Below are 27,870 nucleotides of genomic sequence, written 5' to 3'. Positions count from 1 at the left end.
ATCACTTGCTGTATCAGCAAATATCATACCTTTATGAAATACTTAATCTATGTTTATTCCTAATAGAAAATTCTTACATAAATAATTCTTAAGGCTGTGTAAAATACATTATAAATTGAATATTTGTTGTTGTATGCTGTCTTCTGGCTTTCATAGCAATTCTGTCTAATGCTTTAATGTTTCTTTTCAAACGAAAGATTTTTGGAGCGCCAAGACAAACGGTCAATAGCAGCTCCGATTTATAAAAATTGTGCATCCGAAATCTCTTGATAACGATTCCGCAGCAGGATCAGAGAATCCCTTCTCCTACTGTGTCAAACACGACAGATGCCCTTTTTAATCAGACGTTCGGTGGCTCATCTAACCACAACGAGGAAGCTACACATATCGATAAGGGTGACCCAAATCATACACTTTTTAAACGCGAATTTTGTAGTCTTTAGAATGTATTAGCAGAAGTAAGAATATTTTAAAAATTGTAACTTGTGCAGCTGTTTTTTTATAGAGTGAAAACTGATTTAAACGCTGCAACTGAGTATGTCGTGGAGCAAAGCATCATGGGAGCTGTAGTGTGCGTGGTGATTGACAGACGCGTCGGCCAATAGAAAATCAGCCCTTCTCCAGCAGCTCCTGTGTTCAGAAAAAAGACAGATTACAGAAACACCGGGGCACGTTTTTACTTGTTTGCAGCAAGATAACGTTTTATTATTTTTTTATTTAAATTTTATTACCATCACCGCCCCCTCCACACACACACGAATTATGCAATTTTATTTACAGCACAGTTAGTTTACGGTTTCAGACGCATAATGTACATCTAAAAAAGGAAAATTAATATATTCATCTTGTATTTTTTTATAAAGATATAAAATATAAATATTGAAAAAAAGAAAAAAAATGCTGCTATATTAGTACTGAGCAGATTTTAATCCGCAGAACATTTTTAGACTTTGCAAAAGTACTAAAACCAGGGAATCTCTAATAGATTCTCTTCTGGGTGTGTTCGACCATCAGAGGGCGTTCCTGAGTGAGTCCAAAATGAATTGATACATATAGATCAATTGAGCAAAACCAGAGTTTAAAAAATCCTTTCAAACCCTGCGTCCATTACAATAGATATAAGGTATTTCCTTTTTTTAAAGGTTTTGTTGCACATAACATTAATTAAGAATGTTGTCCATCAGAACGGACCAATAAAGGGTACAAGCCAATGAAACAGTAGCTCCCAGAGTCCCACCCACTGTACTGAAAAAAACTTTTGTATGCTTTACATTACAGCCTGAGGACAGCATTCTTTTATTTTATTATCACTGGAACATAATTCAGGTCTACAAGGATTGATCATTTTCATACCGAAAAAATGTACTAAGACAACAGAACAATATTAAACGTTTTAGCCATGCAAATATAATTTGTAATGTGCTCTGCCTGTATTTCCAGCATCAGCTCTCAAACCAGTCAGCTCTCAGTAGCAGTAATGCTATCCATTTACTGAAGAATATGGTATATTTTAGCAAAATATACCATTATCCTTTTTTTTTATTATTACTCTGGCTAAGTGGATAGTTTATCATTTGTTTATAGATCCAAAGTAGCTCCATACACCTCTCATTCATTTTGGATTTGCTCGTGGGCTCCCTCTAGCGATTCACAGTAACTTTCTGAATTAAGGGCAGAGATACAGAGCGGGTAAGCTTTATACAATCCTGGTTTTTAAGTCACTAATCAACTTACTTATCTACTTTTATAACAATATCATCGGGACGCCAAGACCGATGATCATTAGCAGTCCCTGTTCATAAAAATTGCGCATCCGAAATCTCTTGATATCGATTCCGCAGTAAGAACAGAAAACTCCGTCCTTTACTGTGTCAATCACGACAGATGCCCTTTTTAATTTCCAGGGCATCGCTCGCAAAAGCCCTCCTAACAAACCAAACATCTACACTAGGGTAAATAAACACCTATTTGTTTCCACATTAATTATGTGTTATGTAAAATGTGTAGATAATAAAGTTTATGTGTAGTTTACACGTGTTAATCTGCTGTTGGTATAATGTAACATTGCTTTATAGTATATATTTTTTAACATAGCTACTTGCGTCTTGGTGCAAAGCATTATGGGGCTTCGTGCTTCGCTTCGGCCAATAGAAAACCAGCTGCTGTGTACATAGAAAAAGGACAGGCACACAGGTTTATTTTTACTTTATTATTTTTTTAAAGAAATAAATTACATTAAAACGTACATTTTAACACAATATTCAAAGACATACTATACACATTATAAACAGTATTACTTTCGAACAATATCAACATTTTAAAAGATCCAAGTTCTTTTTCTTTTAAGTTCCAACATGATCTGTTTATAAACACTTCCACTTGTAATATTTAGATTTTCTATGGCAATTTTAAATCTTGTTTTCCATAGTTTACATTTAACCATACAAATGATCAATCAAATGCTTTCTTTAAACATTTAGATCATGGGTGATTATCTTATCATTAATTTGATATAAGACTTTCAACTAAAAAAAAAATTATCCAATGTTTCTAATTGGGCACAATTTGATACAGGACATATAGAACATCTTTATTCAAGTCAAAAACACAATTAATTTTATGTCCTTTTTAATGTCCTTCTTTTATAACAAGGTATTGTGTTTCTGACAATCCTTCACGTTTGTAATTTTTGCCTAAGACATTCTGCTTGCCTATAAATACAGAGGCACGTTTTATATGTTAGCAGTGAGTAAACATGTTTATGTATTATTAATTATAAACAATAATATTATATAATACAAGGTTTTCCCCCACATACACAGGAGCTGGACATCTGTAGCCAATTTTTTAGTCATACTCTTTCTGCAAGTATAATGAACTCTTTACTAATAGCGCCAAATATACTAAAATACAGCTTAAATCAATTACACAATATAAGTATCTGCTTTTATAACAACATCATTGGGACGTTAAGACTAACGGTCATTAGCAGTCCCTGTTTATAAAAATTGCGCATCCGAAATCTTTTGATATCGATTCCGCAGTAAGAACAGAAAAAGCCGTCCTAACTGTGTCAGTCACAACAGATGCCCTTTTTAATTTCTGACGAGGAAACTAAACATCTACACCAGGGTAACTAAACATGTACTTGTTTCTACCTAAACATTTTTAAGTTCTGTGTTATATACACTGGGTATATAGTAATGTATGTAAACAGTTTATGCATGTAAAATTGAAGTTAGTATTAAGAAAAGTTGTTTTTTATTATTTTTTTTAATTGCTAGGAACGTTTTGGTGCAAAGCATTATGGGATTTGTATTGTGCTTCGTGCTGTGCGTCATTCTGTAGTCCTTGTATGGCTCCTGGTTCTAAGAGGGTCTGGTCAATGGAAAAAATGAATGGGCTTTTCAAAAACTGTCCTCTGTCACATTCTGTAGTAAATAAATATGTTCAGAACCCTGTACATTTTATTCTCTTAAATTTCACTGGAATCTCAAGATCGTTTAAGAGTCGTAATAAAAAATGCTAATGCTTAACTGACGTCACAGCACAGCAGGAGGGTATGGCAGCGAACTCCGGCCGGATCGCGTTTTGGATTCTTCTTCTTCTTCACAGATAATCATCAAAGTATTAAACAGGTGAAAACTCTGTCAGTAAGGTGATGTTGAGCAATGTAGCCTGTGTTAGAGCTTTAAAAGGCGGATAATGAAAGTGAGCTTTAGCTGCTCAGTGGTTCTCAGTTCAGGAGCAGCGCTTCCCCGCGGGTTTATTATTTAATTACGGTCAGTGGTTTTTACTAATTACAGCACAGCTGATCCAAAAAATCAACTAATAACTAACTAATCAACTAACTCTCTGCCCTATCTGAGTGATACAGGAGGAAAACTAGCAGGGCAGAGTTACTCCAGAACCACAAAACTAATAGTCTAATATACAGTCTAATATACAATATATATATAATATACAAGGTAAAAGGCTTATTATAAAGACAAATCTTAACGTGACTTAATGTACTAAAACTTCCAAACATTTATTTCACTGCATAATAAACTTTATCTGAATCTTAATAAGATAAACAAACCTGTGCCCTGTAACCCACATTACTGACCCACTGTAAAATAAATATAAAAATATAAAATATAATCAGGTGATGTTGGTACCGATAGAGAAGTGTGTAGAACAGCCAAACCCGCCACTATCACTTGTCTCAGCTACACTGGTAAAACGTGCTAGTGTTTTAAAGCTGGTTCTGGGGTAACACTCTCCTTTTTCAGTGATTTTATGCTGTAACACTCTCAGCTCTCCTCAGTAAGGGCAGTTAGTTCATTAGTTTGATCAGCTGTGTGTAATATGCTGTAAAAATCAGGCCGGAGATCGCTGGTGTTGCACCGAAAATACTCCCCTGCCGATCTCTGCAACTCCGCTACCTGATAAGATAAAATTAACAAAAAATGTTTGGCTATAGTTTAAGTTAAGTTGGATTTATTCAGTTTTGTTACACTGACAGCAGTGATTCATTTCAGTAAATTATGGTAACCTTTAGGGTGTGTCTTATGTTCGTGTAGTATAGCATTAATGAGTAAAACACCTTTCCTACACTGTAAAACCCAATAAGTTGACTAAACTCAAATTTTTGTTGTAACCAATTACCTAATAAATTTTAAGTTAATGTAATTTATTTTCATACTGGGTGTCGCTCCCACCTTTACTCACCATCTATGAGCAGATAGTACAGTGTGTCACGGTATCTGTATTTGTTTTGGCCTCTGACTCCGCCTGCTGTTTATTCCCCAATACCAACTTATCTGCTAAACTGTATATTACTTGGACCTGTAAAGAAGTCATTCCAAATCTAAGCCTCTTGGCTTAGGCTAACGCAGCTAACGGTTAGCTAACAACGGATAAAGTTCACATGAGCCGGTTTATAATGTGCAAACAATAAAAACACACAAAACGTATTCATTAGCTGATTAACTTACAGAGTATGACTTGTCGTAGCTTGTGTAGATTCGGCCTCCTCAACTTGGCAACCCAAGTGAGCTTTGTGACTGGGGAGGCGTGGGTGGAGCAGTGCTTTGAAATCGGACTGCTGTAGCTATTTCACAGGCTCACTCTGCTTTCCTACAGAATGCTCCTTTGATCATTTTTTAAATAACATTTTATCCATCTTACCTTATTGTTTTAGGCCTGAAAGTGTGATTAGCACCCATGTTTTTGTAGGGGTTTAGCTGATGCACCTCGAGGGGGCCAGTAGATCCTTTGTACACCCCAGTATAGATCATTTGGGCCGAGTATTAAAAAATACTTTTGGTCTATGAAAGTAGGAACATCAGAAGTGTTCGATGTCTGGAAACTAAATGATGCCTTTAAGCTTTTTGTTAATTGGCTTTTGGGCTCAAAGTCACGTTTCATTGGGGATATTGAAGAGAAACCACTAGTCCTGTGCCATATACAGCTTCAGTACGAGTTGCTCCACTAAACGGCCACTAGAGTGTAGTATGGGACCATGAATGAAGATCAACAAGGCCAGAAAAGCACACATCAAAGATGGAAGGAGTGAAATTTTGATGTGTGAAAAATTAATAATTTTCTCCTCCTAGTCATGGACTCCATTAATTCAGCACTATTGCTGTTTATTACTTGATGACAATATTTTATAATAAAACAAACTGTTCACATTTTTTATTAAAAATAAAGCGCACAGGTGTTATCTGTTGGGCTGTAATAGGAATCCATGATCTAAAGCAGGGGTATTTAATTAGAATTCGGTTTGGTCCAGTTAGAGAAAAATTTAATCAGGCTAAGATCCGGACCGTCGTCAATGTTAACTTGTGTTAATATTCAGTGTTTTATTCTGTTTACTGAAGAAGTCTTAAGTAGTTCTGTCAGTGTTTTATCAACAACTGAAAGACAAAACAAATTACACATACTAGTATATTTCAACAATATTTATTTTTTTTAAATAGGCCTGTCACAATAATTACATTATCCACCTATCATAAAAACATGTCGAGTGTACTAATGTGAATCTGTATGTTCACTTTGTTTCAAAATGTTATATTTATTCTATTTGATTTATATTAGATTTAGGCCTGCCTGTCATAATAATAATTACATGAATGATAAATCGTACAATATATGGAGAAATGTTTGCTGAACTTGGCCAAAATATCAGCTTTTTTTTTTTTAAATGTAGTTTTTTTATATTATTACTGTAGCATGCTTTATGATGTGGGTAAAACTGATGGGGGGATTTGCCAATGCCTTTTGTGGTTGCCTTAGTGCTCAGGCAGGGTTGTTTTGGGAGCAAAGAGGGTGCGCCTCCGAGCGAGAGAGTTTTTTTTTTTTTTTTGCTGAGGAGTTCTGATCAGGTGGTGTAAAGTGGAATATTTTGGACTCTTGTCTCGGTTGTTTCTCTTTAATTCCTCCAAGTAACACCGCGAGGTTACATTACTGTTAATATGTTTTATAACTGTAGTATTTTAATGTTTTTTTCTGGTGCGCACCATCTGTATTAGCTTTTCTCGCTTTTTAGGCTATACACTTCTCATCGCCTGCTTCGCCTGTGTGGCTCCGCGCGCTCGCATCTGCACAGATCTGATTGGCAGAGGAGAGCACGTAAACCAAAAAGACAATAAACGTTCCGCCGCTTTAAATGAACACGGTTAGAATTAAATCCTTCTCAGTAGTTTTTCGGTTTGGGTCTGGATTGGACAACGCCTGGGTCCGGACCCGGACCGCGGTCCCGCCTATTAGTAACCCCTGATCTAAAGGGTTTCTCAACCAGTGGGCTGTTGAGATAACACCCTCTAGTGGTTTGCAGGCTTTTCTTTAGGGGGAGGCAGTAGCCTGTGGTGGATCAGTACCTGCACTAAACACTTGCAAATATGCACAGAGCTCACCAGCTGGGCGAAAAAGCTGGTTATTGGAAACAGCAGATTAGCTGATCTATGATAGTTAGAGTTAGAGTTCTAACTAAAGTGCAGAGAGCGAAAGTTTAAATAATCATAGCCCTGCGCGCCTGCTTCGTCAGAATCCATTTACTGCCACAGAGTTTCATGCAGTTAAAATTCATATCCGCATCACACATTCCACTGAAAACAAAGTTCTTGAAAGTGCACCAGCAAACCTTCTGGTATGAACGCAGCTTAAGCCATAAAACTATAAATTAAAAACTAAATTTGTAAGTAAACATCAAAAGCTCAGTCACAATTAAACTCTAAACATTATACATATAAACATAATAGATTTGGTCAAATAAACACCATCAGATTGAGGATTAAAACTGGGTGTGACACCTGGTGAAACAACAGGTTCTCACGTTCTCCAATACTAATATTTAAATATAGAAATTTATAAAATAAAGTTTTTTATAATGTAATTAATGCATGAAGTCATCACTGTATTTGTGTTAAAACAACTTTATTGTTATATAGCATTATGTGTGCAGTGTGAATTTAATTGTTCAAATTAAAAAGAAAGTTGTGCTCTGGCTGCTTCAAGCCAATACAAATAAATAACAGTAAATTAAGAATCAGCTGAACGCTCCACCATTGATATACAATACATGAAACAACGTAACAAATGATATGTGAAACACATATTTTTCAATCTTTGTCAAAACAAATCAAGGTTATACATGTTCAAATTCAATATGATTTCAAGTACTTGAATTATTGTTTTTTTATGCAGTTTACATGAAACAAACAGCTGATATGAGGAAAATGAACTGTAATAAGAGCTCATATTCATTATTGAGCTCTTCTATCTGGTAACAAATCAAAATATCTCTGCTGCTTCTGTTATGAATGTAAAATGAAGCTGTGAAGCAACAGTAAGTACTAATGCATACAGTAAATCTCTGCTCTAAACAGTGCAGAAATTTTAATAACTAAAAACTGTCTCGGTCTGTGGCGGGGCAAAACAATAAATCAGGCACTAATGCACAACAAGGGGCATGTAAATTCAATAGGGGGCGTGGTTAAAACTGAAAACATAAATTGATACAAAATGATGCAGGTTTATGAATAGGAAAGAAAGTTTAATAAAGTTTGTGCTATAATTTACTTAACTCCATAATAATGAATTCATTACCATATCACATTTAATCCACTGGTGGCACTTCTCCATTAGAGGGGCCCCTAACCAGCACTTTATCTCACATCATACACACCTGTTGGAAAACATTAACTTTATACAGACCTGAATCTCATTTACTCTACTGGAAAAGGCACCTCTGGGACATTGTCTATTTGGGTGGTATGAAAGGCACTTTATTACAGCAACTGGAAGAGCAGAAGGGCACTCATAGAGGGGCACGCATTCACACAAATGAGCAACTTCTCTTATAGGAGAACTCTGGTTTAAAATTAGATTATTTGTTGTAGTAAAACATGATAAAAAGTACTTGCCTTTAATGAATAGCACACCTCCGTTCTCCCACAGCGTTCCGAGATCCAGAAATTTTAAGTTTGTCCAAACACCCCTCAGACTGGATGACACGGGGCATAGTTTCCTCCGTTAAATCGTCTTTTTCCACCATTATCCAGCTCAAAGTAGCTCCACACCTCCTTGCTAGAATCTGGAGAGCCCTGGCATTTAAAATGAGGTATTAATAACTTTGAACGCTATGCGGAGTCTATGTACATATATGTCTATATTATTTTCAGTCCAGTAATGTTCGGTGCTCGAAGCTAAAGCTAGCGTTATGGGATGTAAACAGTGTTTTTTTAATAAGCTTCTTGTGCACTTTTTAAGATATTAATGACTTGTTTTAAATGTCAGGGCTCTCCGGATTCTAGCAAGGAGGTGTGGAGCTACTTTAAGCTGGATAATGGTGGAAAAAGTGATTTATCAGGGCAAATTATGCCCCGTGTCACCCAGTCTGAAGGATGTTTGGACAAACTGTAAAAAATTCTGGATCTCAGAATCTGTGGGAGAGTGGAAGTGTGCTATTTATCAAAGGTAAGTACATATTATCATGCAAATCCATTAGCATTTTTTGTAAGAAATGGCACCCTAGCAGGCAATAAATATTTATTTTCTAAAACATGGGCGGCCAATACAACATTTTTTCCCTTGCTTGGTATGCTAGAGGGCACTTAAGTGGCATTTTTTTAAACATTGTTGTACCAGGGGTGTGTGTTTGTGTGAGTCAGTGTGCTAAAAGTAAGTGCTGGGGTCAGCCAAGTGCAGGTACTCTGGGAGGCCATCACTGCTGTGTCTCTGGCTGCGGCGGAGTCGCGTGGAGAGAGTCTTCCTCTTCTCGTTTCCTCGTTTAGCCAGTGTAGATGCCACCATCTCAGCCAGGTCCTGCTGCAGCCGCTGGAAATTCTCCCTGAGCAACAAGGCAGCGTTCCACAGTTTCAGAGTAATATTCAGTTTCAAGATCAACGACTTAAATCAATGAATTACATTTGCATCTTAGACAGCAGATACATTCCTCTAACACTGCAAGTTTTAAACACACTGTTGTAGAAAGTACTGTTGGGTGGTGTTACAATTTATTTAGTATGGCGATAGCTTTTAAATAAAAAAAAAGTGCAGTGCGAAATTTAACATCGTACAATTATGATCTGGAGCAGGTCCCCAGCCCCCAACACATAAAGCTGGCAAACATCTAGACCTGATCTTCACTCGTAACTGTGACACGACTCTTAAACTGTCACTCCTCTACACCTCTCAGACCACTTCTTCATGCAACTCAACGTTCACATTTCGAAAAAACCCACAGCTACTCCTACTATGGTCTCGTTCCGCCGAAATCTTCGAGATCTCCCAGCAGACCAGTACTCCTCGCTGGTGACTGACAATATGCCTCCATTAGGCTCATTTTCATCACTCAATGTTAATGATGCCACTGATACTCTTTGCTCCACATTAAGCTCCTGTTTGGACAACCTCTGTCCTCAAACATCTCAAGCCATTAAACCAAGCAAACCGCAGCCATGGCTCAAAAATGACACGCTCAGGGAACTACGCTCCAAACTCAGAGCTGCTGAAAGAAAATGGCAAAAAAAGCAAAACCAGACAGACCTAAAAAACTACCAACTGCTCCTGGCTTCTTTTTCAGCCAACCTCACTACTGCTAAAGCTGAATTCTATCACAAAAAAATCAGCTCCCTCACAGACTCCCGGAAACTATTTGCTACATTCAAAACACTACTCAACCCTCAACCTCCTCCTCAGGCTACCTGCCTTACGGCTGAAGCTCTTGCCTCATTCTTTACTGGGAAAGTGGCAGCTATCAGCAGACAGTTTACTGATGCGACATGTAGCAGTCCTACATCATGCTCTGCTGCCCGGTATCCCTCTACCGAAGGCGTCGCTTTCTCCTCGTTCGCTCCTCTCACTGAGAACGAGACACTGGCTCTCCTAACACGTAGCCGTCCTACTACGTGTCCACTTGACCCGATTCCTTCAGACCTTCTGCAAACCATTGCACCTGCAATCATTCCGGCTATTACTCACACGATCAATGCCTCTTTAACATCTGGTGTGTTCCCGACTGCTTTTAAACTAGCACAGGTCACACCACTGCTTAAAAAGCCTTCTCTCAACCCCGCCCAGGTTGATAACTACAGACCGGTCTCACTACTGCCTTTTCTTTCTAAAACATTAGAAAGAGCAGCTCTCAATCAAGTCTCTGGCTTCCTCACCCAAAATGACCTCCTGGACCAGAACCAATCTGGTTTCAAGAAAGGGCACTCTACTGAGACGGCTCTGTTGTCTGTGACGGAAGCGTTAAAAACTGCTAGAGCTGCAGGACAGTCCTCAGTGCTCATTCTGCTGGACCTCTCGGCTGCTTTCGACACAGTCAACCATGACTTCCTCCTAACTATACTCTCGAACATGGGGATCTCAGACAATGCGCTGTCATGGTTCAGATCGTACCTCACTGGGCGCTCGTTCAGGGTGTCATGGCAAGGACGGCTGTCCCCAGCCCACTCGTTACCCACTGGGGTTCCCCAGGGTTCGGTACTGGGACCTCTTCTCTTCTCAATATGCACCACCTCTCTAGGTCGGGTTATCCGCTCACATGGTTTTTCCTACCACTGCTTTGCTGACGACACTCCGCTATACCTGTCGTTCTCACCAGATGATCACTCAATCTCTGCACGAATATCACAGTGTCTCTCAGACATATCCGCATGGATGAAGGAACATCACCTCCAACTAAACCTCTCAAAGACTGAACTTCTGGTCATACCAGCAAAACCTTCTATTCAACACAACTTTGCCATAACCATCGACTCTCTCTCTCTCTCACCGACAAAGGTTGCTAGGAACCTGGGTGTCATGGTTGATGACCAGCTTCTCTTCACGCACCATGTGGCCTCAGTTGCTCGATCCTGCCGCTTCGCGCTTTACAACATCGGAAAAATTCGACCGTTTCTGACGCAACAGGCCACCCAACTCCTGGTACAAGCTGTGGTAATCTCACGCCTCGACTACTGCAATGCCGTACTAACTGGCCTCCCGGCCTGTGTAGTAAAACCACTACAGATGATTCAGAATGCAGCAGCACGTTTGGTCTTCAACCAACCAAAACGGGCACATGTCACTCCGCTGCTCATTGAGCTCCACTGGCTACCGGTTGCTGCTCGCATCAAATTCAAAGCGCTTACAATCGCCTACAAGGTGATGACAGTACAGGCTCCTTCCTACCTGCACTCGCTCCTGAAGGCTTACGCTACCTCCCGGCCGCTGCGCTCCTCCAATGAACGTCGCCTCGCTTTGCCAAACACTCACACAAAGCAATCCAGACTGTTCTCATACAGAGTTCCCCAACGGTGGAACAAACTACCTTCCACTATCAGATCAGGAGAATCTCTCGCTATCTTTAAGAAACTCCTGAGGACAGAGCTCTTCAAAGAGCACTTACTCTCCTAACACCTCTAACAAACTAACTAATTCTAACCTCATCTCCTTCTTCCTCTTCTCTACTCCTCTATCCCATTATTTCCCTCTGACCTCCTTAAGGCCCTATCTATAGATGCTTTATTTTAACTTCTATTATTTTTGTACTTAATCTCTTCTATTATTTGCACTTCAATATTTTAAGTCGCTTTGGACAAAAGCGTCTGCCAAATGTAATGTAATGTAATGTAATGTATTACAAACCCTGTAAACACTTCGCACTGATATGCTGCTAACAACAGTAGACTAACACTATAATCACTATTGATTGTTCAGTTTAGATTTTGTCTTACTCAAAACAAATATTTAACCCTTGTGTGGTGTTCGGGTCTGTGGGAAAAAATATTTTTTCTAACTCAAACTCATTGGCATTGGCTCATTTTTTGTGAAAAACATACAGTATATCAAAACACATTTTTGATAAACACACTGTACACATTTTGCAGAATATATAAGGTATTTTTGCAGTTTTGTTGTGTGGTTTTGTGAATTATGATAAGTATTTTGATAACACCAGTCTAGTTTATACAATTGTAAAAAAAAAAAAAACTGTTCCAAAATGTTTAAATTACATTCTCATAATACTCCTGTCAGTCCTGCCATAATCAGTCTGCCTGCTCTGGACTCTAACTCCCAACATGCACTCACTCTAGACCTTCCGGACTTTGCTGATCATGTGACGCTATGACATTCATGCTCTCCGAGCTGAAGTGTGTAATAACAGACACCCTGTGAGCATCTTATATAAACCCTGTAGACAAACAGACAATGAGTGATGTGGTCACACAAAGAGTGAGTAAACCAGTCAGAGGGATTCTTACGCTGTGGGCGGAGTCGGCAGGTTGTACTTCTGTCCTGTTATTCCTTTTAGCCAGTAAGTCATCTCCTTCCCCTTCCCCTGTAAAAATGTTTTTTTTTGACATTTTAATAAAGACGATATATAAACCCAGCGCTGCTTCTCTCGTACCAGCCCATACTCCAGCCCGTACCCAGCCCTTACCCAGTCTGTACCCCAGCCTGTACCCAGACTGTACCCCATTCTGTACCCCATCCTGTACCCCAGTCTGTACCCAGCCCGTACCCCATCCTGTACCCCAGCCTTTACTCAGCCCGTACCAACCCGTACCCCATCTTGTACCCCAGCCTGTACTCAGCCCGTACCAACCTGTACCCCATCCTGTACCCAGCCCTTACCCAGGCTGTACACCATCCTGTACCCCAGTCTGTACCCCAGTCTGTACCAGCCCGTACCACTGCCTGTATGCAGCATTTACTCAGCCAGAACCCAAGAGCCCTTATTCCACCCATGTCAGCCCTATATACACTTGTACATTGCTATATATACATTTTTAGCTTAAGCGTTTAGCTTTAAATTAATGTAGCAATCTGTTCTCAGTCCCTGTTAAATCTTCACCTTCAGATAGGTCTCTCCTCTCTTCTCAAACTCAAACTGGCAGTCTGTCCTCTGCAGGATGCTAATGGTGGACTGACTCACATGGATCCTCAGAGCTGTGTGGAGAGAGAACAAAAAACAACAGAAGAATTTTTACTTTTTAAGTTTATAAGTGTTGAAATGAATCCATTTTCCAATTTGCTGTTTAATAAAGATAGGTTGCTCATGGGTGAGTGTCTCTAAGCCCTGTGGAAGTGTGTGTCTGTGTCTTGAGCGAATGTGTATTTGTGTGAGTGTGAGAATGTGTGTCTTACGTAGTCCTGTTGACTCCATTCGTGAGGCAGTGTTCACTGTGTCTCCAAACAGACAGTACCGTGGCATCTTATTCCCGACTACACCAGCAGCACATGGTCCTGCACATGGTACATACACACACACACTTGTAGCAGTGTTTCAATTTAAGAAAATAAAACAAAAGTCTATGTCCAGCTCAAAACATTAAGTATATAGAATGTGCAAATAAAAATGTCAATATCAAATTTACACACCATATCTTGATTATTCAGTATGTCTAAGTGTTATAAACATGAACTATTTGAATCAAATTTAGCTGACAAGAATCAGTAGGCAACAATATCTCAAAAGAACAGGCACTACAAAGTATATTTTTAAAATAGAAGATAACTAAATTTATTTAATGTAATTAGTGCGTATTATAGGTGTATTATACATATATATATATTGTGGCGTGAGGAGGCGGGGGAGCCGTGGGTCCGCCCCACGCCAAAAAGCACAGCCCTATCTGTCCCAGCTGGTCTGCATCAGGACTGATTAAGCAGCCAGCTGGGACAGGTATAAAAACACTGCCTCAGCCCACACTCGAAAAGACTCTTGACTGGGGAGCTGGGAGCTGAGGCTGCACGGACCTAAAAACAAAGACTAAGTGAACTAGTGAATTCTAAAGCCCCACTGGGCCGTATTTATGTTTTTAAGTTCTTTTTGGGTGTGGTGGAGGGTGTTAAAACCAAATAAAGGTATGTTTTGAGTTCATTTACTCCCCGTGTCTGTGTATCTCTGTGTACTTCCTCCTTCTGGGTCACAGTGGTCACGCCCCTAACCCCAGGGGCCTACCACAATATATATTACATTGCACACACACATATCGCTGCTGCTTCTGTGAAGCAAATGTTTGCTATGTTTTCTAAACTACCTACCCCAGTTATCTGTTCCCAATTGTTATGATCTTACATATATTACATATTACATATTACATAAAATCCCATTGTTATGATCTTACATATTTTTTATATTACATCTGAATAAAATGTTTTAATCCTAACCTTTTCTGATTTATTGAGATTAATCACAGCAAGTTGTGTAATTAATTAGTTATTTTTTTTAACAACTAAAAAAGAAAAGCCAGTTATTGACCAAAAGATCTTGGCTGACTGACTAAAAACATAAATAAATCAGGTTGTTTTCACACTTGAAAGTACTGTCCAGTGTCTGAAACATGGTTCATGTGTTGAATATATATGGTATACATTTAGTCTGGTTCATTTTGGTTTCACACTGCAGTTCTGTAACCATACTACTGCATTTACAGCATCCTGACAGCACAACACGGGTTATTTTTTTTCTTCTATTGTTTAACTGGTGACAGCAGCCTCCCTTAAGATCCTGTAATTGATCTGAAAATCTGAACCTAAAAAGTGTTTTCACACTACAGGCGAACAAGAGCAGGGTCCAGTTGATCTGGACCAGATTTAGTCTAATGTCCAAACAAACCAAGTTGGTGTGAAACCGCCCGTAGTGATCTGTGATGTTTCACCAAGTGACCCCTTTAAGTTATGTTACTAATAGGTGCAACTATAAGTGAATATGAATGTGAGTAAGAGTACCTGAGTGTACTCCGATACGGATCCAGAGCGGTATTCCTGGTAGGTGTTTAAGCTGAAAGGTGCCCATGAACTCCAAAATATCCAGAGCCATCAGAGAAATATCCACAGCATGCCTGTTCCCATTCCTCCTGGGCAAACCAGACGCAACCATATACGCATCACCGATTGTCTCCACCTCGAGAGAGAGAGAGAGAAATGGTTATGATGGTATGATTGCACTGCTTTGTTATTTAGGTTTTATTCAGGTTTTTTATTAATTTAATGAGCAACTGTATATAATAAGATATTTTCCCCCCATCACTATACCACAGAAAAAAAGAGCTCTGTGTTATCTCAGGTAAAGCTCTATGCACTTACCTTATAGACGTCATGATTGTCCAGAATGCTGTCAAAGTTCTTGTACATGTCGTTCAGCATGTCCACCACTTCCATGGGGGTGCTGTGGTGGCAGATTGTGGTGAAGCCCACGATGTCGCTGAAGTAGATAGTGACTTCATCAAACAGCTCCGGCTCTACACGACCCGTCTCCTTTAGTGAACGCACCACTGGCCTGTGTGTGTGTGCATACAATAAGAAACAGTCCAATTTAAAAAATAAATAAAATTGTTATAAATATGAAAAAAGAAAACAGAATGCAACAATTTATATCTTGAAGACCCATATTTTTTTCACAATAGAGCATAGAACACATCAGAAATGAGACATTTCACAATTTCAAGTAATATAATTAATATTAGAATCTCAAAAATGTTTGTATACGGCAAAAAAAGGCTTGAAAAATACCATATTTTTCTATATCACTATAATGTGCACTTAAAATCACCAGTGCATCTTAAAATCCGGTGCCCCTTATGTATGAATTTTACCAGTCAGATTGTAAGGAGCAGTAAAGCTAACCAGCTAACTAGCTCTTTTGTTGTTCAGAGGTGAGTATTATTGGCCTGTATTCTGCTGCTAACTCCAGATAGCACTGCTGAAACAGCATTAGCATTAGCCACTAACCGCGCTAAGCGCTAGCTCTTTTGTCATTCAGAGGTGAGTATTATTAGCCTGTAGCCTGCTGCTGACCGCAACTAAGCGCTTGCTCTTTCGCCATTCAGAGGTGAGTATATTGGACTGTAGTCTGTGCATTAACCATGTTAAAACAAGATACGTGCAACGAACTGCTAGCTAATGGTGCCCTGGCTTACCAAAACGCTCAGGGTTCCTCAGTGTAGCGCTGGTGGGTGGAAATCTGGAAATCTAAGATGACTGTAAATAAACTGAAGCACTTTACTTACTCAAATAAACAGTTTTCAGGGAAGAAATCTGTGTAGATTAACATCCAGTGCTTGTAAGACTTTTTTTAAGAATGACAGTTTTGATTAACTTGTGTGAAGCTTTTCTCTCGCATGCCACAATATCATCAGAAGATTCAGAAAATCTGAATGTAAGGGACGAGGCTTACGTCAGTACTGAATGCTGGGAATTTTCGGGCCCTCAGGGGGGGGTGAATTAAAAACAAGCTGTACTGATTCTGTACTGGAAATCACTGCATGGGCTCAGGAACATTTGCAGAAATCCCTGTCTGTAAACAATATGTGCTGTAATCCACTAATGCAGGTTAATGTTGGATCAGCTCTCAATCTGGATCGTTTTATTTTTATTATTTTAAGAATTACAGTTTCGTTTAACTTATCTTAACACTGGTATCTAAATAATCTGTAATTGTTCTGTAACAAATATTAAGTTCTTAAGTTTTTATATTGTATCAAATACGTATTTAATGCAATAAAATGCAAATTAATTATTTAAAAATCATACAATGTCATACAATGATTTTCTGGATTTTTGTAGATCTCTGTCTCTGACAGTTGAAGTGTAATTATAATAAAAATTACAGACATCTTAATTCATTGTAGGTGGAAAAACTTGCTAAATCTTCACTGTAGCAAAAACATATTTTTCCCACTGTATATTAATTTACAAGGGTCTTCATAAATTGGCCCTAAAATGGTGTATATATTTGTCTGCAAAATAATTTTCAGAAAGCTTAATAATGCTATATAAGATAGCATTTAAACACTGTATATGTGTGTAACCCACTAACCCCGGCAGCAGCATGAAGTTGAGCTGGTCTGCTCTGTCTCGTTCAGCCTTGTACAGGGCAGTTCTCTCCTCCACCAGGTGCTCCAGGTTACGGGAATACATCTGCAGCCGTCGGATCAGGTTATCCATGTAGCTGGCATTGGCCTGGTTATGCAGGTTACTGTGTCCAAACATAAATACTTATTCTTTTAAACTCATTATTAATTATACAGTAAGATTAAGATTAAAACAGAAAGTAAAAATATTAGATCCGAATTGAAACTATGATAAGAACTGTTAATAGTTTACAGTATAGAAAGTTCATCTGAACAAACCTGAAGATCTTCCCAAGAGTGCTCTCAATCTTCTTAAAGTCTGGTCTCTTCTCAGGATCCTCGTCCCAACAACTCTTTATCAGCACATACAGCTTCACACAAACAAACCAGTTTATTACATTCTGAAGAAAATTGTTTAATCTTTACATTAGTTCTGAATTTTCATAATGTAATAATTGTATCTGGCATCATAAGAATAACATAACATTCTTTTACTGTCACCCCAAAACCCTGAATCTTCATTTTTGTTGTATTTCACTTTATGACATAATGTGAATGTTGCAGTATTCATTTAAATTGAGTCAAAGCTTTAAATATACTGCAATACTGCATACTGTACTCAAAATAAATTTCACAACCTGGATTTAAATAAGCAAAGCCTGCCATTGAATAATTCCTGCATGGGTAATTATGTTTCAGCTGCAACAAGTTATTTAACCCTGACTGATTCTAATTTATGAAACAACTACATGAAACGACACATCCTGTGGTCATGACAAAAATGTTTATCTGTTTCAGAAGGTTCAAATTATTGGCATGCATCAAGCAGAGAAAACATCTAATAAGATTGCTCAAACTACTAAAATCAGATTAAGAACTGTTCAGCATATTGTTAAAAAATGGAAGGATAATAAATCTTCCAGAAAGTAATGTGGAACTGAAACATTTGGTGAAATCAAATCGTAGAATTTTGTTTAATAGTGAAAGTAAGAGCATTTCTACACATACAAAGCAAAGGGGACTCAATGAATTTGGACTAAACAGCTGTGTCGCCTTAGGAAAAGGATTTATCACCAGTGATTCTGAACGGCAAAAACGGCTTCAGTCTGCTAGGGAGCCTAACAGACACTGCTCTTAGTAGACTATAGTTTACTGTGTGCAATAAAACTATTTACTGCTGTAGTGCTGTACTATGTAAAGTATCTAAATTCACCATGTATAGCACAATGTGTAATATTACCAATTTATTATTTGTATGTTATTTATTTACTATGAGCCTATGTGCAGTGTTACTGGTCACTGCCTTCCACAACACATACCAACATATTTTTATATTATCTTGTCCTTTTTTGTATGTGTAACTAGCTCTTTTTTTTAAAGTAGGTCGTATCACTCCTAAATGTTAAGATATTTTTTGACACTGTTTTAACAAATGTTCAAAGCTTTTTTTTTAGAATGAAAATATTGAAGTTTCCCCCATCATGCATTTCTCTATGGGCATGCAGACACGCTCACATTCATTGGTTTACTGGGTGCTCAGCACACCTAAAACTCCTAGAATTGCCCCATATATATATTTTTATATACTGTTTGTATATTTTCTGTCTTCTTCTGTTCTGTCCTCTGTGCTCCTATAACTTTGCTCCTATAAATTTCCCTTCTGTTGGATAAATAAAGGAAAATCTCATCTTATCTTAAACATAGATGCACCAGTAGAAATGCTAATAAAAATTTCTGAAATAAAATATTTTTATATCGACTCTCTTTAAAAATTATTTTTTTACCTTTCCTAAACTTGACATTTTAAAGTTACAAGGTCATCATTGGTGAGATATGAAATCTATCTGATCATAAGTGTCATCTATATTGTAAAACTGAGGTCATGACCAGGTTTTGATTGTAGCTGGTTTCAGATGGTGTTTGATGTTTAAGGTGGTTACAAAGCCAGTCACTGAGGTGAAAACATACCATATACTGGTTATCTAACTGGTTAAGCAATTGTTTAGCAGCATAGTGTAAGTTGAATGTGATTTTGATTTTGAGTGTAGTTGGTGTGGTGCAGTGGATAACACCACCGCCTTCTTGTGAGCTATCACTAAACATTTACTCAGTTTGTCTACAGGGTTTGAGTAGACTGGATATTTAGGTGTAGATTTTGGATTTACCTCTACTTCCTGCTCTCCAGCCGTCTCAAAGTTCAGATCAGGTCTGAAGATAGTGGGACCACTTGGACACTGGACTTTGTATAACTTCTCTGCAGACACAAAGAAAGAAACAGAAAGATAGACAAAGCAGTTGGGAGGGAGATATAAGGTTAATGAGAGCTGTACACCAAAATAAATATATTCCTATATCAGCTAATAACTCATCCTCAGGCCATAAAACTAGCTTTAAAAGATGCGAAGTTGGCAGTCAATAATAACTGCTTAAATGTGAATTTTGGGACCACTGGTGCAAAAATGGTATAAGAAGCTAAACAGATTAAGGATGTTTCAACACCAACACTATTCAGTCTGCTTAAAATTGACTCGTAAAAGGGTTAATTTGTACTCTGTCTTGTGGCCTCAGTCTGGTCCCAAACTAACACAGGACTGTTTCTGTTTGTGGTGAGAATGTGAGCTGAACTAAATTCGACCCAACTAGTAAATATACTCTCCATGTTTGAGCTAAATGGCTGTTCACATGCAGTTTAATCTGATTTATTATCCAGATAATTACCACAGCTATTACCTAATGCAGCTCTGCTGCTGCTCCATGCTAAACTACACTGAAATACAGGCTAGTCTGGAACACAGAACCTACTTCCTGTATTTACTTTACTGACCCAACCCCATACAGCTCTCATACAGACCAAAAAGCAGAGGAATAGTGCTAATGTAGTTTGTTGTTGATGCATTTTGTTGCACTTGCAGATTTCTTGTTCGAAAGTCAAGCCAATCCACTGACTTAGTCCAGAGAAACCAACAACATGTATAAAAACATTCTAACAGTGTGAATTCTTTCTCTTCTGGCTTTGAAAGGCAACTCACATTGCTTCTTTTTATTTAAATGAGTTGATTAAATGAGGAACTGCATCTTCATGTGGCCAAGAAGAACCTGCATTGAGCCTCACACAGAGCTGCTGTGATCTGATCAGCTGGACTCCACAATATGATCTGATCAGCTTGCAGGATCAGCTAAATTAGGGAAATATCCATCGATCTTTGATCACATGTTCTAGCTAAAAATGACCTGATCCTCATACAGAGCATGCTGTTTACCCATCTCTAGTGTTTGATAAGATTTACCTGCTAAATCAGAGCAGTTCTCAGTGTAGAACGGACACTCTCTCAGTATGATCTCCTGAGCGATGACGGCAAAGCTGTAAACATCCCCCTTCTGAGAGAAACCCTCAACACGCATGTGTTCTGGAGCAGTCCACAAGTCTGATATAGAGACATATACATTAAAAATAGATTAAGTATAAACACATGTAAATAAAATGTAAAAAAATGTGAATGAATCCAACAGAAAATAATTTGAAAAAAATGTAAACAGTAAAAACAGTAAAAGACAGACCTTTCCCTGGTGTCAGGATTGTATTGCAGCCAAAGTCTGTGATTTTTACCACCATGCGATTGTCCACCACACAGTTAGTGGACTTCAGTCTCCCATGCATCTCTATATTACTGGAGTGCAGATAGGACATACCCTGGTATCACCACAAGGGGGACACAAAATGACAAAAAAAATAAATCAATATTACATCTGTAATTAAATCATAAATATATATGTTTTTTACAATTATATAGAGTATTAATTTCCGTACCTTTGCGATGTCATACATAACAGAGATCTTAAATTCCAGGTCCATAAAGCTCTCATCTGGATAGGAGATTTTATCATTGAGGACATACTGTCAGAAAAAGTAAAACAGACAGAGGAGAAATTATCAGTCTCAGTAAATAAATAACCGATTTCTATTAGCAGATGTTCTGCTAGACTGCTCATTTCTTTAATAGTGTTGAAGAATTCTGAGAAAGCTGCTGTACTGTAGCTCCCTGAAGCATTTAACCAGTGTAAACATGTGTGTGTTTGTGTGTCTGTGTTAATTTTGTTATCTATGAATGGCAAACAATATTTGTTGATTACCTTTTTTCACAAAAATAAGACAAGAACTAAATAAAAAGTAGATAAAAATAAAAAGTAAATAAAAAGTTTGACATTGCTACATAACATTAGGCTTAATGCACTGGAAAAAATACAGCTTCCTAAAATCTTTGTGGCCATAGTAAAAGATTCCTTTCTTCAGGTTATTTGTGGTGAAGACATTACAAAACATACACATTCAGAAAAAGGAATTAAAACTAGGAGTCCCTGAAGTGCTGCAAATTTCATCCTTGCTATTAATCACTGGCTTAAGTGGTTATGTACATATGCACCATCTCTCTCACCATTTAACTCGAGCTAAAATATTAATCCATTTCAGCTATTATTGGAAGTATACATGTTTTGAAAATGTGCCTTTTTCTTTATCCTTGAAACGTGGAGAAAAAACATTTTTTTATATATATATTTTATAGATTATTAAACTGTATAACGTTGGATTTTTTTTCTATAATATTTTGTTTCCTGTTAATACTGTATGTTATATATGGAAATATATAAAGTATAGTGTGTTGTGTGTTTGTGTGTGTGTGTGTGTGTGTTACCCTGAGAGAGCCTCTCTCGCAGTACTCAAACACTCCATACACTCCGTACTCGTACTTCACTGTGCCGTAAAACTTGGTCAGGTTGTAGTAATCAACCCGGAGAAGCTGAACAAGGAGAGAATAAGAAAAATAAAAGCATTTATCAAAATCTACTTATGAAAAACTGTGGTTTGTACTGAATACTGAATAGATACATCGAAAGAGTCAGTGCTGAAATACAGTCTGCCTGGGATTTTATTATCAAGTCAATTTATCAGCAGGTTTGAATGTAATGTGGAATAAATAAGTTTAAGCAAATCTTACATAGACAGGAAGTGTCTAATTCATGAAATGCCATATATAGCAGAACATTTAGAACAATGTTAATTTGCCACACCTTCATGCTTCTCAAAAATCACCATACACAACAGATCTGTTTTCATAAAAATGAACAAATTATAAAATAATTTTATTTACTTACAGAATTAAGTTCAATACGCTGATCATCTGAGAAATTTCCATCTGTCTGCCGCAGTTCTTTAAGGATGACAGGCTGAAGAGATGGAAAAAGAGGGAAAAAAATCAGTAACACACTCAAATGGAAACAGCGCTCACATCAAATCTACCAAAAAGCTAAAAAAAAAAAAAAACGGAAAAAATATAGGAAAAATATCCTTCTTCAGTTTTACACTGCCATTATTCATATCATACTCACCTCATCTATAATAGTGGGTACAGAAAATTTGGACGCTAATTTACCCAAAAAATTGTATTATTGTATTATAGACGTATCACACAACAAGCAATAAAAATCTGTTCGGATCCCTCTCATTCTGCATATCATCTGTTTACACTCATACCTTCTGAAAAAAAAAACAGATTTTTTTTCTACTGTATGTATTTGTCTATTCATTGTTCTGACACAGAGATGTGAGCATGTTATGCAGTACCGTAAGTAAAGGACACCAACTTGTTTTGTGGTCATTAATAAATAATTCAATTGAATTGAAAAAAAAGTGAGAATAAATATATTAGTATATATATTTAGAACACCTTCCTTTAAACAGTATTGAGAGCTTATAAGAATTGATGGAGCTTATATAACTAAACAAATAAAACTAAAAATATTTTATAAATAAAATAAAAATATGAGTTTCTTAAGCTTATCAGCAGCAGGTGATCGAGCACGGTAAGAGAGGATGTGGATGGAGTTTGTCTTATTTAAACCTCTGTAGACATGAGTCTGGTTTAATCTTGATTGGTGAAGTGAGTGGATCACTATGGCCAAACAGAGTGTAGAGCAGAGGATTCTGGGAAGGGGTATAGTAAAATCACAGATCTATTAGAGGTCAGATACTCCACTGTCCGATCAATCATTTACAAATGGCGAACATTCCAGCAAATGGTAAAATAGCAGTTAATAAAGTATAGAGTCTCTTAACTTTTTTCTCACAAGAAATTGAATTTATTAAATTTACATTATTAAACGTATTTTTAATTACATTTAATTTATTTCTTAAGTGTTATTTGTGTAGTTAAATAAGCTCAATCTAATAATACTGTTTATATAAAGCTCAGTACTATTAAATATGTTTAAAAAGAAGTAAAACACTGATTTAAACTGATGTAAATAAAATATTTGTATGATGTATTTATTTGTGTTATTGTACTGATTCTAATATTTACTACGATGATAAGGATTTTTTATTTTCAATTTTTAAAAACTTTTGTTCAGCATTGTGTGTGTATACAACCTTTTTGTCGTAGCGCCCCCTCCGAACTTGATAGGTGCTGTCTCTCCTTCTATCATCATCAATCTGAAGAGAACACAGATAAACCAATAAATTACCATTAATGCTCACAGTGTTTACAGGAGGGAAGGTACTGTATAACAAGTAGATAAACAGTGGAAGATATATATATATATAATGAAATTAGGCTGTTAGATTACATTATACTGGTTTTATTACACTTATATGTTTTATGAATATGACCTTTGTAACACAGTCTAGGCTTTCTTTATGGGTATTATTAAGTAACTTAATATTTACTTTAACACTGCAGAGTAGCATTTTAATTTAGATGTCTTTTTTTGCAGGTGGTACTTGTTTTTTTTATTTCCCCATTGAAAAAACTTGAACAACTCAACCAGTTTGAACAGATTTGCATGAAGTTACTGATTAGAAACCCTTAGGGTGTAATAAAAATCACAAAGCATAAAGGGTTAACCAACCAAATAAAGCATTTACTGAAGGAATCACGTATAAAGAAAGACTGCACAATGTATCATTTCAGCATTGGCATTGCAAGGTGAGCATATGGCATTTTATTAAATATAAATGAGATCAGACAACTTTTGCACTGAAAACACTGTTCTCATTTAAGTATCTACCCTGTACAATTTATTCTATATAATATTACTAATAGTGTGTAAATATGTGTATGTTAGTGTGTGTGTTTATGTGTGTGTGTGTGTGTGTGTGTGTGTGTTACTTTGAGGGAGATGAGGTTGGTCTCTCTGTAGTCGACTGGTATGATGAGATCTGGGTTTATATGAGACCATTTCTTCTGATTGAAACGCTGCTTCCTGTTCTGCCTGTAGACAAAAACACACACACACACACACACGCACAGTGAACAACATATACAATCAAACAGTGCAAAATATTCTGATTCTGTATTGTGAATTTATACATTTTAGATTAGTGATAATGGTAATGTATTAATTCAATTCATTTTAAAACAAAGTTTATTAAACAAATTAATGAGGATGCCAAGTGTAACTCTATCCCACAATTCACACCTGGTGACGTATGGATGCCTTTATTTAGTCGTATCAACACAGTGTCGCTACTATTCAGAATTATGAACCTCTGTAGAGCCTCTGTGAACTTTCACCAAGGACGCGACGAACTGACCCTCAGGAACGATCCCAAGTCTGACATCAAAGAGTACAATAGACTCTATTGATCGATGATCAAAACAGTGACAGTTGTATTGCGTGCCATGATATTCAAATGTGGCATGAAATCCTTGGTCACTGTAATTATGATGATGTTTCCAAATTACAGGACGTGGTAGAAAGCATGACAATCAATAGTAAACTTGATACATCTAGCCTAATCTGTGAGGTTTGCATAAAAGGGAAATATGTTCAGAGCCAAAACAGAGAACCTGATGCACAGGCAAAAGCAGTGCTTGAACAAGTATACACTGACCCAGCTGGTCCTATAGATTTCCAAGCCAAAAAGGGCTTAAGGTAAGCCATAGTGTTTACAGATGATTACTTAGATGTAGTATTTGTGTACTTCAAAGTAAAAGCTACTGAGCGATCCATAGCTGACTCATCTCCATATGGAACTGTAAATTGTATTCATTCAGATAATGGTACAGAGTTCACAGCAAGAGATTTTTAGTCATTACTCGGACACAGAGACCAGACGAAGCACAACAGGCTATTACTTTAGTCTAACTAAAGATGGTCCTCTCATTTGCTGGAAATAAAAAAGCAGCCCATTGTTGCTCTGTCTACATGTAAAGCCACATACATGGCACTGGCCACAACCACCCATGAAAGCTTATACCTTGTACAACTAATAAATGGCATGGACAGTGACCACCAATATACACCTGTGACAATATTTTAAGCACTGTGTTTATTATGAGCATCACATGTTAATTATATTATTATATTATACATTATTAACACATGTTATAGGATTTTAAGTGGTCTCTATCGTACAAAGTATGTATCTTACCTGTAGAACAGTAGAGCAACAGCAGTAACAAGTACAACACTAATGGCAAGCACAATCACAATGATGTCGTGGGTCTGCAGGCCTGCAAGATAAAAATAACACACACACATACACACACACACAGTTATAAACAATACATAACATAAAAATCATACATAAGATGAAAACATAATCATATTAACAGAATAAATGTAACATTTCTCTATTAATTAAGAAAAGGAAGTGAACATCATTACCGTTAGCAGGTTTGTCATCAGGCAGACGAGAGCCTCGCCAGGGCAGGTCAGGGTTATTATGGTTTAGCTGGGTTTTGTTGTTTGAGGTATCAAACTCAAACAATGTTTTATACTGAAGGAAAAACAGAAGAGTCAGCCTGACTGAACATAAGATTACAGCTTCATTTGAACTGGATTAAGAAATGATTAAACTGGGAAATCAGTTGTGTTAACTCCATCTATAAACATTTCCACAGAAACTAATTACTAAATGATTAAAATCTATGGTTCCTTTTGTTTATACAAAACAGCGTACACACCAGTAAAGCAAAACAATGCCTGTAAAGCTAGACCCAGCCAGGCCATGCCGGTCAAGGTAGACCATGCAGGTAAAGCCAGACCACGCTGATAAATCTAGACCCTAGGGGTGGGTGATATGGCCCTATAATAATATCACAATATTTCATGGTATTTTCTTGCGATAACAATACTCTTGGCGATATGATAAAACCCTGAATTAAAAAATAATTTCAAGAATACACTACTGCAACAAAATGAAAATTAAATTTTATTATTGCATACGATTTTATATGGCACAGCCCTAACTGAGATATTAAAAAATACAAGAATTTTATCACATTTGTAACAGAAGTCAATGATCCTGAATGTCATGAAACTAATAATGCATTCCAAATATCTCCATATATCCAGGACTGAAGTAAAATAAATGATACTGTACAGATGTAATCTGTCTCTAGTAGATATATAATAGGAAATGAGAACAGTGTGAATTTTCCTTTTGCTAAAAACAGCAAAAAAGTAGCACCCTGATGTGATAATTAATGGTGGGTTATATTTCAGGGTATAATATCTTTACAATATTCAAAAATGTTGGCGGTATTATTGCTTTCTCCCTGCTGACACGGTCGAGTTAAATTCGAGTTGAGCCCCATAAGTAAGAAAAGTTCACAGGCGAGTATGGTCTTCCTGGGTTTTGTATGTGACCGATATACTGCAAAAGAGACCGGTACTGATTTGGTGACTACCCTGCTTGTCTTCACCAACACAAAATAAAACATTTTCTCTCGTTTTTATTTGTTGATGAAAATGTCAGTTAATTTCATCATTGTTTTTATTATTTTATGCTTTTTTTATGTAGTTATTGTCTCATTTTTGTCTTGAAAAAAAGGTTTGTTGACAAAAATTATGACGAAAATTATTTATAAAAGAAATCAACACTAGCTAGACCTTGCCGAAAAAGCCAGACCATACCAGCAAAGCCAGTCCATGCCAGTAAACCCCTCTCCCAGGTTGTTACACTCAAAATCTGATCCATGATGAAGGTAGTCACTCAACTAAAATTAATTGTAATATCATAGCCATTTTTCTGCTGAAACAAATAACCCTAACCCTGACCTATTAAATATGAGCAATATTACAGTTAGCATGCAGCAACAAGTTTAATAATTAGTGACTGGATAAAAAGTCAGTATACTTAACTGTGTGTACCTAATAGACAATAACATAACTAGCTGTAAGTGCACTGTAATCATAAACACATCATAAAGCAGTAGAATGTATAGGAGATAGAAGTGTACTAATACTCATTACCACACTGACCTGATGAGTGCCTGTTGTGAACATCACTGAGAAGTTTGTGTCTCGATCTCCATTCTCATCCAATTCATAATGACCACCCATTCCTGTTCACACACACACATATACATTAGGGCTGGACCCGAATATTCGGGTATTCGGATATTCGTTCGTTGAGTAGGTATTCGGTTTTTAATTTTGGTATTCGGATATTCGTTTTTTTTCTCCTTTCCAGAGTTCCACCTCACTCTAACCACTTCTGTTTTAGCGGGTCCCGTCAGAATATCTTGCGCGC

The 27,870-nt window shown here is 37.2% G+C and overlaps 1 protein-coding gene and 3 non-coding genes across 5 annotated transcripts in view; all 4 read right to left on the bottom strand.

Annotated features, from left to right (window-relative positions):
- Window positions 1-202: 202 nt before the first annotated feature.
- On the bottom strand, window positions 203-338 carry LOC125799543 (U11 spliceosomal RNA). The gene has a single exon (XR_007438525.1). It is a non-coding gene; the product is annotated as a U11 spliceosomal RNA (small nuclear RNA).
- A 1,421-nt stretch (window positions 339-1,759) lies between these two features.
- Window positions 1,760-1,895, bottom strand: LOC125799542 (U11 spliceosomal RNA). Its single transcript, XR_007438524.1, has one exon. It is a non-coding gene; the product is annotated as a U11 spliceosomal RNA (small nuclear RNA).
- A 1,067-nt stretch (window positions 1,896-2,962) lies between these two features.
- Window positions 2,963-3,097, bottom strand: LOC125799544 (U11 spliceosomal RNA). Its single transcript, XR_007438526.1, has one exon. It is a non-coding gene; the product is annotated as a U11 spliceosomal RNA (small nuclear RNA).
- A 4,308-nt stretch (window positions 3,098-7,405) lies between these two features.
- Window positions 7,406-27,870, bottom strand: part of gucy2ca (guanylate cyclase 2Ca) — a 38,837-nt gene continuing 18,372 nt past the window's right edge. For both annotated transcript variants that reach the window (XM_022682880.2, XM_022682881.2), the window contains 19 exons: window positions 27,600-27,682; window positions 26,001-26,112; window positions 25,765-25,846; window positions 24,500-24,602; window positions 23,761-23,823; window positions 22,488-22,559; window positions 22,028-22,132; window positions 21,145-21,231; window positions 20,895-21,027; window positions 20,624-20,761; window positions 19,502-19,590; window positions 17,616-17,707; window positions 17,303-17,461; window positions 15,571-15,763; window positions 15,214-15,388; window positions 13,627-13,725; window positions 13,334-13,428; window positions 12,741-12,817; window positions 7,406-9,337 (listed from right to left, as the gene is read on the bottom strand). In XM_022682880.2, the coding sequence (XP_022538601.2) occupies window positions 9,163-9,337; window positions 12,741-12,817; window positions 13,334-13,428; window positions 13,627-13,725; window positions 15,214-15,388; window positions 15,571-15,763; window positions 17,303-17,461; window positions 17,616-17,707; window positions 19,502-19,590; window positions 20,624-20,761; window positions 20,895-21,027; window positions 21,145-21,231; window positions 22,028-22,132; window positions 22,488-22,559; window positions 23,761-23,823; window positions 24,500-24,602; window positions 25,765-25,846; window positions 26,001-26,112; window positions 27,600-27,682 (2,132 nt within the window). In that variant the 3' untranslated portion in view covers window positions 7,406-9,162. The remainder of the gene's footprint in view (window positions 9,338-12,740; window positions 12,818-13,333; window positions 13,429-13,626; window positions 13,726-15,213; window positions 15,389-15,570; window positions 15,764-17,302; window positions 17,462-17,615; window positions 17,708-19,501; window positions 19,591-20,623; window positions 20,762-20,894; window positions 21,028-21,144; window positions 21,232-22,027; window positions 22,133-22,487; window positions 22,560-23,760; window positions 23,824-24,499; window positions 24,603-25,764; window positions 25,847-26,000; window positions 26,113-27,599; window positions 27,683-27,870) is intronic.

The sequence above is a fragment of the Astyanax mexicanus genome, chromosome 3 (genome assembly GCF_023375975.1).
Source record: "Astyanax mexicanus isolate ESR-SI-001 chromosome 3, AstMex3_surface, whole genome shotgun sequence".
NCBI lineage: Eukaryota > Metazoa > Chordata > Actinopteri > Characiformes > Acestrorhamphidae > Astyanax > Astyanax mexicanus.
The sequence above is the reverse complement of the archived record's forward strand: the minus strand, read 5'-3'. Positions and strand labels throughout refer to the sequence as shown.